This window comes from Eptesicus fuscus, chromosome 8 (assembly GCF_027574615.1).
Source record: "Eptesicus fuscus isolate TK198812 chromosome 8, DD_ASM_mEF_20220401, whole genome shotgun sequence".
NCBI lineage: Eukaryota > Metazoa > Chordata > Mammalia > Chiroptera > Vespertilionidae > Eptesicus > Eptesicus fuscus.
In genome coordinates, this window is record NC_072480.1 from 65,773,157 (window position 1) to 65,785,516 (window position 12,360).

The 12,360-nt window shown below is 40.2% G+C and overlaps 1 protein-coding gene across 3 annotated transcripts in view; it reads right to left on the minus strand.

Moving 5' to 3' along the window:
• The window catches only part of NALCN (sodium leak channel, non-selective), a 278,126-nt gene that overhangs the window by 76,520 nt on the left and 189,246 nt on the right, over nt 1–12,360 (minus strand). For all 3 annotated transcript variants that reach the window (XM_054720257.1, XM_054720255.1, XM_028148874.2), the window contains 2 exons: nt 7,924–8,060; nt 6,194–6,335 (listed from right to left, as the gene is read on the minus strand). In XM_054720257.1, the coding sequence (XP_054576232.1) occupies nt 6,194–6,335; nt 7,924–8,060 (279 nt within the window). The remainder of the gene's footprint in view (nt 1–6,193; nt 6,336–7,923; nt 8,061–12,360) is intronic.

Sequence of the window (12,360 nt, forward strand, 5' to 3'; positions counted from 1 at the left end):
CACACTACGTCGCATCTTTGGGATACAGGCCCTGGTTAGGTGGTAGTATCGTACAATCTCCTAGAGAAATATCTTGAATGACATTGCAGAGATGCTAAGCTGTCATTTTAGAAGATTCATTCAGAAGAGCAAATGCCCTAAAGATAAAAACGGGCTGTTCTCTTTTTAAAAGTGAGTAAATGTTCATCCTGGAAATTACAGATGAGGCTGAATAACTTGCTATGTGTGGAGTTCCTGGAACAAATCATCGAATACTCTATAATCACACAGAAAATTACAAAGTGCTGAATGGCAATCAACAAAGCTTTGTGAAGAGCAAATCCTTCCAGAACAATTTAATTTACTTTTTGAGAGTCTAAGACACTAGACAGGCAATGGAGGTTAGTAACTAAAATGTCATTAAAAATCAGGCTTAAAAAAAAATCAGATTTGTGGACAATAAGGAAAATAAATCAGGACTTAATATATTGTGCTCAACTAGATTGTTACAGCTGAAGGTTAATTTAAGTAAAGTCATTTGCCTGGATTGATTAATACAAGTCTATTTGCTGAGTCTGACTTCACAGTATAATTTTTTTTATATTTTATTGATTTTTTACAGAGAGGAAGGGAGAGAGATAGAGAGTCAGAAACATCGATGTGAGAGAAACATCGATCAGCTGCCTCCTGCACAGATGTGCCCGCAACCAAGGTACATGCCCCTGACCGGAATCGAACCCGGGACCTTTCAGTCCACAGGCCGACGCTCTATCCACTGAGCCAAACCGGTTTCGGCTGACTTCACAGTATAATTTAATATCAGTAACCTTTCTTTTCTAGTATGATAGGCACATATGCTAGGTGCACTTAACATATATTATTAAATCATCATAAAAACCTTAAAAATAAAAATCTCTATTTTATAGGTGAGGATTGAAAGCTATATCACTCCATCTCTATTCTACTCTGCTTCTCACATGTCAAGCATGTTATGCTTTCCGTGTCCTTCCATATGCCTTCCTCTCTGCCTGGAGCACCTTCCTCCTATATCACTCAATCTTCCTTCTCCTGTAAGAAGGACTTAGGTCCTGTCTCGTGTTCCTGTAATTCTTTTTATTTTCATCCATTTACATGTGTTCCTTCCCATTAGATTATAAGCTTCTAGAGGGCACTGTTGAATTCCCAGGACCCAGGAGAATGCCAGAGGAATGACAGGTGCTTCATACATGTTTGTTGAATGAGTGAATGTTGAAGAGTTATGCAAGTGAAAGGGAAAACAAAACACAGCAATTACTTTTATTGTTTTGCTCCTGTTTTGTACATGCATAGATACTAATTGTGAAGACTTGATGTGGAACTTGCTATATGCTTGGCAGAAAGGAGGCAGGTAAGAGACCATTGCAGGACATATATGTCCTGTTAAAAATGTCATGGAGACATTTGGTCCATACCAAATGGTCCTTAATATTTGATTCATCAAATGTCCACACAGAGAAAAATGCCACTGGGTTCAAATATAAGATTTATTTATACTCTTGGTTTACAGGATTAATCCATAAAAATACCATCATGTTTTATTGGTCCAATAACTGTGTTGTGGCTGTATTGTCAATAACAACTCTTCTGGCCTTGGTAGCCTAGCTGGTAACAGCACATGGGTTAGGTAGAGGGGTAGGGGTTCAAACATTGCAGAAGAGTGAGATTTTTATTAACTGCGCAGATCAAATGTCTTTATGGATGTTTTAGAGGGGACCAAATGCCCACTAATCATAAGAGAAAGAGCAGAATATTTGAGAAATACTCACTGTTCTTAAACATATGGGTTCTGGCACTGTATAGGAGTTGGCTGGGACAGCCCTGATCCCTCCCTGTGCCTCAGACTGATATAACTCTGTGAGTTTATTCATTTTCTTCAGGCCGTTGTAGATTTTGATTCCAGAAATGGCATGCCATCCAGGACAGCAGGCCAGAAAGATCACGTAGCTCAGTTAAAGAGCAGCCTGAATGCCCTGATCCAACTATAGTGGAATCTTGACTTTGATGAGATGATTCACGTCTGAGGACTGATTGGGCTGCTTTTGTTAACTAGAGTTATTGGAAAGCAAAGTTACGTCTCAGTTTATTAACAAGCATTCAACTTAATAAACTTATTGAAACCTTTAATTTCTATAATATGGAGAAAAAAATAGGTAGAAAACCATTGACTGATTTTCTTCTGCTTGGAGACTAGAAAAACTCCTCTCAAGATTTGCAGATTTATCCTTTCTGTAGGATCTGGGCAGGCCACAAACAATGGCTTAAGGCTTTTACATTTTTGTTTGGTTATTGTTTACAAGGAGAAGAACAAATATTTTAAACCATATAATAAAGGTAACTGACCATGGCTATTTTAAAAGCATGGTCTCTGCAAAGTGAGGTTGCCATAGGAATTGCTTATTGGAAGTTTAAACCCAGGGTAATTACTCTGAGAAAATCTTGCCTTACATGTGCTTTTGTGTTTCCTGCATTGCTTAATCACTCTCACTCTCCCTTCCCCTTAGCTTCTGTTGTCAGGTTTGGTCTTTTTCCCCCCCTTCACTTGTGATCTTTAGGTTCCTGGGACTCTGTTTTCCCTGGCATAAGTGCTTCCCTGTAGTGTAGTGAAGTTTCCCCTTCCCGGTAATCATTAAGGGAAAGGTTTCATTTTATTGTTTCTTTGTCATATTATAGAATCACTGATAAGCCAGACTTTCATTTTGTTTTTGTTTCTTACCACTCTTTGAGGAAAAAAAAAACAGTTTCAATTTGTGTTGCACGGTGTTGGAAGAATTTTTTCACATAAAGTGAAGTGCCTTGCCACCCATATGACACTGACTGGCATTTCCAAAGACAACTAGGATTGTAATGGAAATTTCCTAGTACGTTACTGGGGAGCTAAACTCTTGTTCAGGATTTTTGTTGGTGTTTATATATTTTTGCTTTTAAGTGGCTCTAGGGTTTCTTAATAAAAGTGAAAAAGGCTTGCCATATTAAAAAAATGAAAATACCAACTGCTTTGTCTTTGATTTCTGCTTCCTGCAAATCGTCACCACTGATGTTCAGTAGGTGGGATTGTCTGGTTGGAGTTCGCTGGACCAATGGCACGCAACAAGAATGATGAGTCCTAAGTATTTACGAAGAACTCCAGTAACTGATGGAGCTGAAGTGAAAGATGTTGTTAAGAGTTTACTTTTTTGGCAACCTCAGCTTTAAGAACGGATGGCCACATGGTAGGTCTTCTTGCTGCTGCCACACTGGGTAGAAGCCACTAAGATGAAGAGAAAATACGTCCTCTATATCCCACTTTCTGCATTGGAGCATTTACCCAGATCATGCAGGCTGATAAGGGGATAAACAATATTATTCTAACTAGGCTTACATGGGAATGAAGGGCAGCCTAGCCATCATTGACAATTTTTCTTGTATAAGATCATGTATTGTGCGTTTCAGTCAACTGACCTTACAGATTGGGGACTGCCAGCCCTCTTCAACAATTCTAGTTTCTTTTAGATGCTGAGTGACTTGGATATTACTAAGAAGCAGTGTATTGCCAGTTCATTGTATTTTAGGAGATTATGAGGGAGGCTCAAGTATAAGGTTACAGAATACAACTATAATTATCCTCTTACTTTCAGTTAATTAAAGACAACTGTTAAATGAGAAGATTTTTAAAAAGCCCCCAAAATATAAGGACACAACGAAATCGGAAATGGCCTATGAAGTTCTCTGAGTGTAACCCAAGACAAAGATCCCCTGGGAGGGATGCTGGTGGCACACAAAAGGGTACGACAAATTCTCCTTAATCTCCACCCACAACCCTCCACACCTGCCAAGAATCTGTTACATTTTCCCCCTTACCTATCTCAAAACATGCTGTTCAAATTTTTGAGAAACATTATGTTTCCTTTTAGAGAGAAAAATATATTTTCTGGACTATAATTTAATTTTGTGTTTCCAGTGGGATAATGTTACCAGTGATTTTTAAAAAGCATGTTCTGGATTTGCCACTTTGGACATAAATGATAGCAGCTCTCCACACTCTTCCTGGAGAGAGCTGGTCACAACCCTATGTGAGGGTTCAATGCATACCTCTGGCTTAACATCTTTTGATATAAAATTTAGAAAATAAACATTCCTAGTATGTAAAATGCAATTTCAGACTCATTGGATAAAACCAGGCCATTTTATCCTCTCACCAGATTATTAGCTGACATATGAACTTTTGCATCCATGCCCTATACATGGTATTGAGTGAAATATAACGTGTAGAATAAAGGAGACATATTTAATAATAATAAAAAAGAATTTAAGTCTTTAAGATGAGTTAAGAGTACTGTATGTGGCCAAAACCGGTTTGGCTTGGTGGATAGAGTGTCAGCCTGCGGACTGAAAGGTCCCAGGTTCGATTCCGGTCAAGGGCATGTACCTTGGTTGCGGGCACATCCCCAGTAGGGGGTGTGCAAGAGGCAGCTGATCGATGTTTCTCTCTCATTGATGTTTCTAACTCTCTATCCCTCTCTCTTCCTCTCTGTAAAAAATCAATAAAATATATATTTAAAAAAAAAAAAAAAAAAGAGTACTGTATGTGCATGTGTGCGCACACACACATTTCATAACTTTTCACTCAAAATTTAAAAGCAAAGAATGATCTTAGTTGAGACGAAATTAGTGACCTGGAAGATCAAGCTGAACAAATATTTTAAAGCACAGAAGAAAAATAGAGAGACATGAATCATAAGGAACATGAGGAGGGGGGGAAGAGTAGATGGAAAAATAATAATTGAATAAATAATAAAAATTTTTCTGACAAATATCTTAGTCTGTCAACAGAGAATACTCCCCAGTTTGGACAGTTCAAATGATAAAAGACATACAAAGTATATCAGAGTAAAGTTCTGAACTCTAAGGATGCTCAGAAAGTCTTACAAGCTTCCCCAAAGAAATCAGAAAACCAACCAACCACCAACAACATAAATCTAATTACTTTCGAGTGAAAAAAAAAAAAAAGAGAGATTGGCATTAGGTTTGCAATCTATAATATTGCAATCTATAAAATAGAAGAATGATATCCTTTGATGATTGAAAGACAATCTATAATAATAAAAGTGTAATATGCTAATTAGACCAGATGTACTTCCTTCCGGACAAAGCTGCGGCGGTGGTAGGGGCCAAGGCCCTTGCATGAATTTTGTGCATCGGGCCTCTAGTAAATAAATAAAAATCCTTGAACAAGAACAGATGTGCTGCAAAAGAAATGATCATAATAATTGAGAACACAATCACTAAACTACATCAGAAAACAGAGAAACTGGCAGGGGGATAATAAGGGGGAGAAGTTCAAGTTTGAGTAGGGGATGATGGGAAAGAAGGAGAAGAGAAAAGGGAAGGTATTCTGATAATATGATCCTTATTGGGTAGGAGGGTAATGGGGGGGGGGGGCGCGGGGGAGAAATAGAGAACGTTGGAGAATGAAAGAGTTGGTATTTTATTTTCACATGATGATAGAGAAATATGTATTTGATTATAAACAAAAAGGGCATCAACGATTTAAAGGAATGAAAAATAAACTAAGACTTTGAGGAGAAATACTTGCAAGTAAACAGATGCCTTTGCAAGCTCTCATCTTTAATCTCATTTAAGCATTGATCTTTCATGTTCTAACAGTGGAATATAAGAAAAAAATTCCATATCACTTTTCAAATAACAAAGAAATAGGTAAATCAGAGCATGAGTAAGATAATGTGTCTAAGAAAATTCCTGCCACTTACTAAGCACTCAGTAAGTGGTCATTATTTTGACTTGTTTTAGAGAAACTTGCTCTGGTTATTCTCCCTGGTGTATAACAACTGAAATAAGCATGGTTTCTTGCAAAAGGCAACATACAGGCAACCGTTAAACCTGGGCTGAACCTTAGAGACCTGAGCCCTTCCTGCTGCAGGTGAGAAAATGCAGGTTAGAGGAGGGAACGGACCTATTCCAAGTCACACTTCTGCTACATGGCATGGCTCAAATGCTCACTTACAGAAACCCAAAATTTAAATTTGTAAATTTAACAATGTTAGGTGTAATGATTCCTTCTACAAATAAATGTTTCTTCATTATTCTCCTGATTTCAGAACCCCACACAGTTCTGTGGTTTTGTTCTCTAACATATGCACTTAAGAAAAATGTGGTTATTAGAGACAATGGCTCTTACTTTCTGGTCAATGTATTTGTTGTCCTCAATTGCAGACCGTTTGGAGTGATCACACGACGAGGAAGAGGCTGACGGAAGGCTTCTTAAGAGGCAGCAAGAGTCCTGCTGCTGGCGATCAATAAACTGCTTCATAAAACTTTCCCTTTGCAAATGAAGTAGACATACAATGAAGCATTATTGATGAGATGGAGCAAGTGATGGCATTTTGCTTAAGCTACAATAAAGCAATGACAAAGTTCGTAGACAACAAGATATGCCATAGCAAGAGTGGTGTGTAGATTAATTACCAAAGTAGTGAATTTAGAGAAAGTTTCCTAAATCTTGGTCATTCCTGCTTTAAAAAGGTAATGTCCCTGAAATAACTTTTAAAATATACTATGAATTTTGTAATTCATAGTATCTTTTAATCCTATTGTGGTAGTAAGATACTTTTCCCCTTTCCAAGACTTGAAAGAATTAGTTCATTTCTCTGAACTTCTAATCATCTTAAGAATCTCTGAGAGATAATTTTGCATTTAAAGACTCGAAATTACTCAAAAAAAGTTACTTCATCTGATCTCTACAGCATGGTGAGAATTCAAATAGCATCTTTTCAAATAACCACTAATCTTGTATCTAATTTACATCTCTTTTATACCTCATATTTTCAGCTTTTAAATTAAAAAAAATCAGAAATGTAAAATATATTTCTATTTGAATTTTAAATATTATTGTACCACCTCTAGTCTCATACTTTTATAACGGCCCCATAGAATTGTTTTTAAAACCAGTTACATAATAAGGTCATATTTCATATTACCCTGGTTCTGTTTGTAATGTTTGACCTATAACTGAAAGAATTTCCTTTAATTTTTTAAAATAAGTGTTTTAAAATATCTTCTATGCAACTGCATAATTGGAGGGCAAAATGGTGGAAAATCAAATTGGTGTGAGTGGGTAATGCCATGGTTCTTCTACCAAAAAGTGGAAGACAAATTATATTGTAATCAGACATGGCGCTCTGAACAAATGCTGTTACAGTAGTACGGAAACCTGCCAGTGCTATTGCTCTATGGATTTGAAAATAGAAGGGCCTCAGTTGAGGGTGAGAGGTGGATGTCTATCTGCCATCTCTGTGACCTCGATGACCTTTGCCGGTTACCTGGGAAGTCAAATCCCTGAGGAGCATCTCAGGGAGGAGCAGTGGGTAGCAGCCTTCTTGCTAAGGCTAATATACTTGTCAGATGACACTGCTCTGAATATACTGCTTAAAGGGGGTCAATGTTTTTTTAAACACAGGTAGAGTGAGTAGAAACATCATAATAATAAAGAGCTAATATGCTAATGGTTGGGACGCTGTAACGTGTAACTACTGAGTAACTACTGATCGAAGGAGGCTGCCTGCCTGTGCGCATCGGGGCATTGCTCCCCAGACAGGCTGAAGCAGGGAGGTGCCCAGAGAAGGCGGGACCAGCCCGAGGGCCTGAGGGCGGGGCTTGAAGCGGTCAGAGAAGGCCAGAGGGGTCAGGGGCTGGGCCAGGAGCATGGAGCTCTGCTTGGAGAGAGAGGTTCCAGTGTCAAGGCAGGGCAGAGGGTGGGTGGGCGGGGCCGCGTGATTTCACGCCCTGAGCTCCTAGTAGAGAATAACTTTAAAAAATCCACACCCACATGAGTTTGAAAGAAGAGCTGAATCAGATGTAAGATGGGTCATTGACAGTGTATTTGAGATAAACAAAGAAATGCGTTCATACCTGATTTTAGGAACTGTGAAATCTGAAGGAAGCTTTGAGATTTTCACCATCTGCGGTCTGTTTGGAAATTTCTCGAAGATTCGAAGGCGCAGAGGGAGTTTCTCTTTGGTATCTGCATTTGCTTCACTTTGCTTTAACTAAAGAAAAAATAGAAAGAAGGAGAAAAGGGAGGAAACTATAGTACTGTAAGTCATAGATTATGGAATTTTTTTGAATCAAAGAAACAAGAGTTGTTACATGAAGACACAGTAGATGGCAGCAAAGAACTACCAAGTATACTTCTGTCCCTGCCCTCCATTGCTCTCTGAGCGCTCAAACTGAGCACGGGAAACAAAAACAAAACTAAAACCAAACAAAAATCTAAACCAGGAAAAAAATATTAGAAGAAAAAAATGTATGTGATTTTATTCCCAAATTTGGCCCCTTTTCATAGCAAACATTTTTTATTGTTGACTTATTTACCACTAACATAGCTAAACAATAAAATGTTTTATAAATGTGTGCTAGAATTAGAATCCAAAAGGATAAAATAATAAATGAAAATCCTAAGTAGTAATATTTTAAAAGAGGGAAAATGTGAAGAAAATTGGTCATTTATTGTAGCAGATTAAAAAGAAAAGCTCAAAATGGAAACAACACAAAAGAGTTTTCTATATAGTAAAAAAGATGGTTGGGGATTATTATTACATTATGTGCCATTAAGTATCTCTACAGGAAATGATAAGCAAATGGTATGTATGCATGTATTTTTCTATAAGATGGTTTAAAAATTTTTTAAAAATTTGATCATTGACAGTATCACAGATGTCCCCCATTTTGCCCCTTTTGCCTCACTCTACCCAAGCCCTGCCCCAAGCCTTCCCCACACTGTTGTCTGTGTCTATGAGCTACACACATATGAATATATGTTCTTTGGTTAATCTCTTCCTGTCCCCTCCACACTCCTCTATACTGAGATCTGTTATTTTGTTCCATGTATCCATGCCTCTAGATCTATTTTGTTTGTCAGTTTATTTTGTTCATTGGATTCCACATGTAAGTGAGATCACCTAATATTTGTTTTTCTCCAACTGGCTTATTTCGCTTAGCATAACAGTCTGCAGGTACATCCATGCTGTCACAAAAGGGTAAGATATCCTTTTTGAAGTCCATGGTGTAAATGTACCACAGCTTTTCTATCCACTTATCTACTGATGGGTACTTGGGCTCTTTCCAACTCTTAGCTAGCCTATATAATAAAGAGGTAATATGCAAATTAACCCTCATGCTGTCACAAGATGGCTGTGCCCACAGCAGAGGCAGTGTTCCCATAATGAGCGATCAGCAGGGACCTGAGGCTGTGTGGCACTGGGCTGGGGTGGGGGAACTGAGGTTGCGCTCTCCTGCCCAGCGAGGCTTGACTGGAGACCTCAGGCCATGCCCCCTGCCCCGGCGCTGGCCCAGGGGACCTCAAGCCGTGACCCCATCCAGTGGAGCTTGACAGGGGACCTCAAGGCATGCCTCCTGCCCCAGTGCCTGGCCGGGGGACCTCAGGCCATACCCTTCTTCCTGGGCCAGGGGACCTAAGGGTGTGCCGGGGGACCAGAGTCTGTGCCCCCCTGCCCAGTGTGTGCTGGGGGGCCTGAGGCTGCACCCCCCGCCCAGTGGGGCTTGACAGGGGACCTGAGGCTGCGCCTCCCACCTGGTGCTGGGCCAGGGGACCTGAGGCTGTGCCCCCCGCCTGGTGAGGCTTGATGGGGGTGGGGCCGGCCGGGTCTGGATCTTGCCCAATGGGAGTGGGGCTGGCCGGGTCTGGGTCTCGCATTATTTCAAGGTGCGTGTGGGTGGGCGGGGACTTGACTCTGGGTCCTGCGGCATGCCTCAGACTCTGACAGGAGGAAGATTTTCATATACATTTTACTAATTTTCTTTCATCTCTGACACTTCTATTATAGAGAAAGGACAAATAGCAATATTAAAATATTTCCTCTAATTAATTCCCTTTTCATGTGCACAAATTTCATGCACCAGCCACTAGTTGTAAATAATGCTGCTATGAACATTGGGGTGCATATATTCTTTCTGATTAGTTTTTATATTTCTACAAATCAGGCTTCAGGGAAGCCAAGGCTTAACATCACAAACGGGAACCAATACTGAGCTAAGGAGACATCGTAAGAATGGACTTGGCTAGCAGAATTCTGACTTGAAAAATGATGTAGTGGCTTCCACTCTTTCTCACCCTCTCTTCTTTCCCCTCCCACGAATGGCTTCTCTTGAGGCCCTTCCTTACTGCTCTTGACCATTCCCTTCCTCCCTGACCTTTCTACAGACGGAATCCATCCTCTCTCCTGTCCTGACTCTGCAAACTGCATCTTTAAACATGGATTCTGTATGAAGAGTACATCTAATTCAGGTAGCCTTTTTAGTCGGGTTAGGGAAGCATGATTCCAAAACCATCAGCTTCTTATCCTTTGTTGAGTATGCTTTTCCTTTATAATTACAACTAGTAGCCCATTTGCAGGAAGAATCCTGCAAGTGGCCGCTGCCGAGGCGTGCGCTGCAGCTATTGCTTCCGCCACGCCTGCACCCACATGCCGCTGCCACCCGCCCCGCTCTGCCCCCGCTCTGCCCCCACTCCACCCCCGCTCCGCCCCCTGCTCCGCCCCCGCTCTGCCCCGCCCCACCCGGGCTTTCCCTCTGGCAGCTACCTTGCTTTCCGCTTTTCCTCCCTCTTCCCTCTAAGTTGTCTTCAGTCTTCACTCCTCCCTCCCTCAGCGTATGCAAATTAACTTCCATCTTTGTTGGGTAATTTGCATACTTGTTCTGATTGGCTGGTCGGCGTGGCTTTGGCTGGTGGGCATGGCTTGGGCATAGCGAAGGTGCGGTCAATTTGCATATTACTAGTTTATTAGGTAGGATTTGTCTTGTGTTTGCGGAAATATTACCATAAAAGTTCTTATAACAGGAAGATAGGTGGCAGCTGCCTTGTACCCATATGGGGGATATCCCAACTGACCAGAGAAAACACGAGGCTGCATTTTTGGAGAACATCCCAATTTTAATACAATATATGGCTCAGTTGTCCAATTGGTTGTGAGCGCATAGTGAGATTATTTGTTTCATTTCTAGATCAGAGAAATGTGCCCTTTTTCTCATTGTGCTACAAAAACTAACGTCTTTGTTTTATACAACAGAAACAATTCACTTTTGCCATTTGTATGTTTTATTTAATTCTGTGGCTTGTCTGGTTTCCTGTCATAGGTGGTAATCTCATTTAGGGAAGGGGCTTCTCCTGCTCATTGCCTTCCTCCCTCCCTAAATGGAGCACTGAGCACAGCACGTTCTCAATAATTTGATGGCTATGATAATGACAGTGATAAAGGATTAGCTCCCAAAGGCACAAAACAAAATGACTAGCATGTCCATGAGATGTAGGCGATTAGAAAAAGGGTTCCATACATAAACAAAGATGTTCATGAAAAAGAGACTTATTTTCTAAAAGCTCATTGACACAACTAGGAGAAAAATATTACAGGGTAAGTAGAGTATACAGAAAAAGAAAAAGCAGTTAGTAAGTTAAGTCAGACCAGAAAGAAAGACAATTATACAAAGCCAAAGAAATAGACCTGAAAAAGCTGAGAAGATAGAGCAAATCTAAGGTATTTAGTTCATGCATTTGCTGACAGATTTATTTATACATTGATGCAGTCACTTATAAATCAAATCCTAGAGGCCGCGTCATTGTTAAGTTCTGGGGCTAGAAAAAGAACTAAGACACAGCATTAGCCCTCACAGAACCCACATTATAACGAATAGATGGTTATAAAACCAGATTATGACAATAAAATAGAAGAGTTACTCTAGCCAAGATATAAACAAAGTGCTGGGTGCACAGGTGAGGAGCAAAGAGACAAATAAGAAAAAAAAAAATGAAGATGCTACTTCTATTTTCAGAGACTTCTTGGGCAGCAGAATGGCTACACCTAACTGTTAGTCAACATCGGGGATCTATAGGTACCACCACTGGTATGCACATTTATGAGAATTAAATGTTCAAAAGACACAAGAGCAAATGGTATATTAATCAGGACGTATCATCAAAACAAAAACACGAGGCTCCTTTATAAAAGCCTCTACGCGTGTCCATTCTCTCGATCCCTACCAATACTTTTCTGGTCAAAGATACCACCTGGCTCCTGTACTCCCTTCCATGGTCTTCCATCTGGTTTGGCTCCTTTGAATCTGTCCTCCACCCTGTGGCAATAGGAGTATTCTCACCTTCTTGCTTAAACACTTCAGTGGTGGTCCATTGCTCTTAAAACTCTCAATCTTTCCAAATTAATACCCGATTTAGCTACTCCCTATTTGTCCAGCCTCATCTGGCCCTCTGCCTGCATGTCATCTTCTTCTAGCTCCTCAAAATTGTCTGGACCCTCTGCCTCAGAGGCTTTGCAC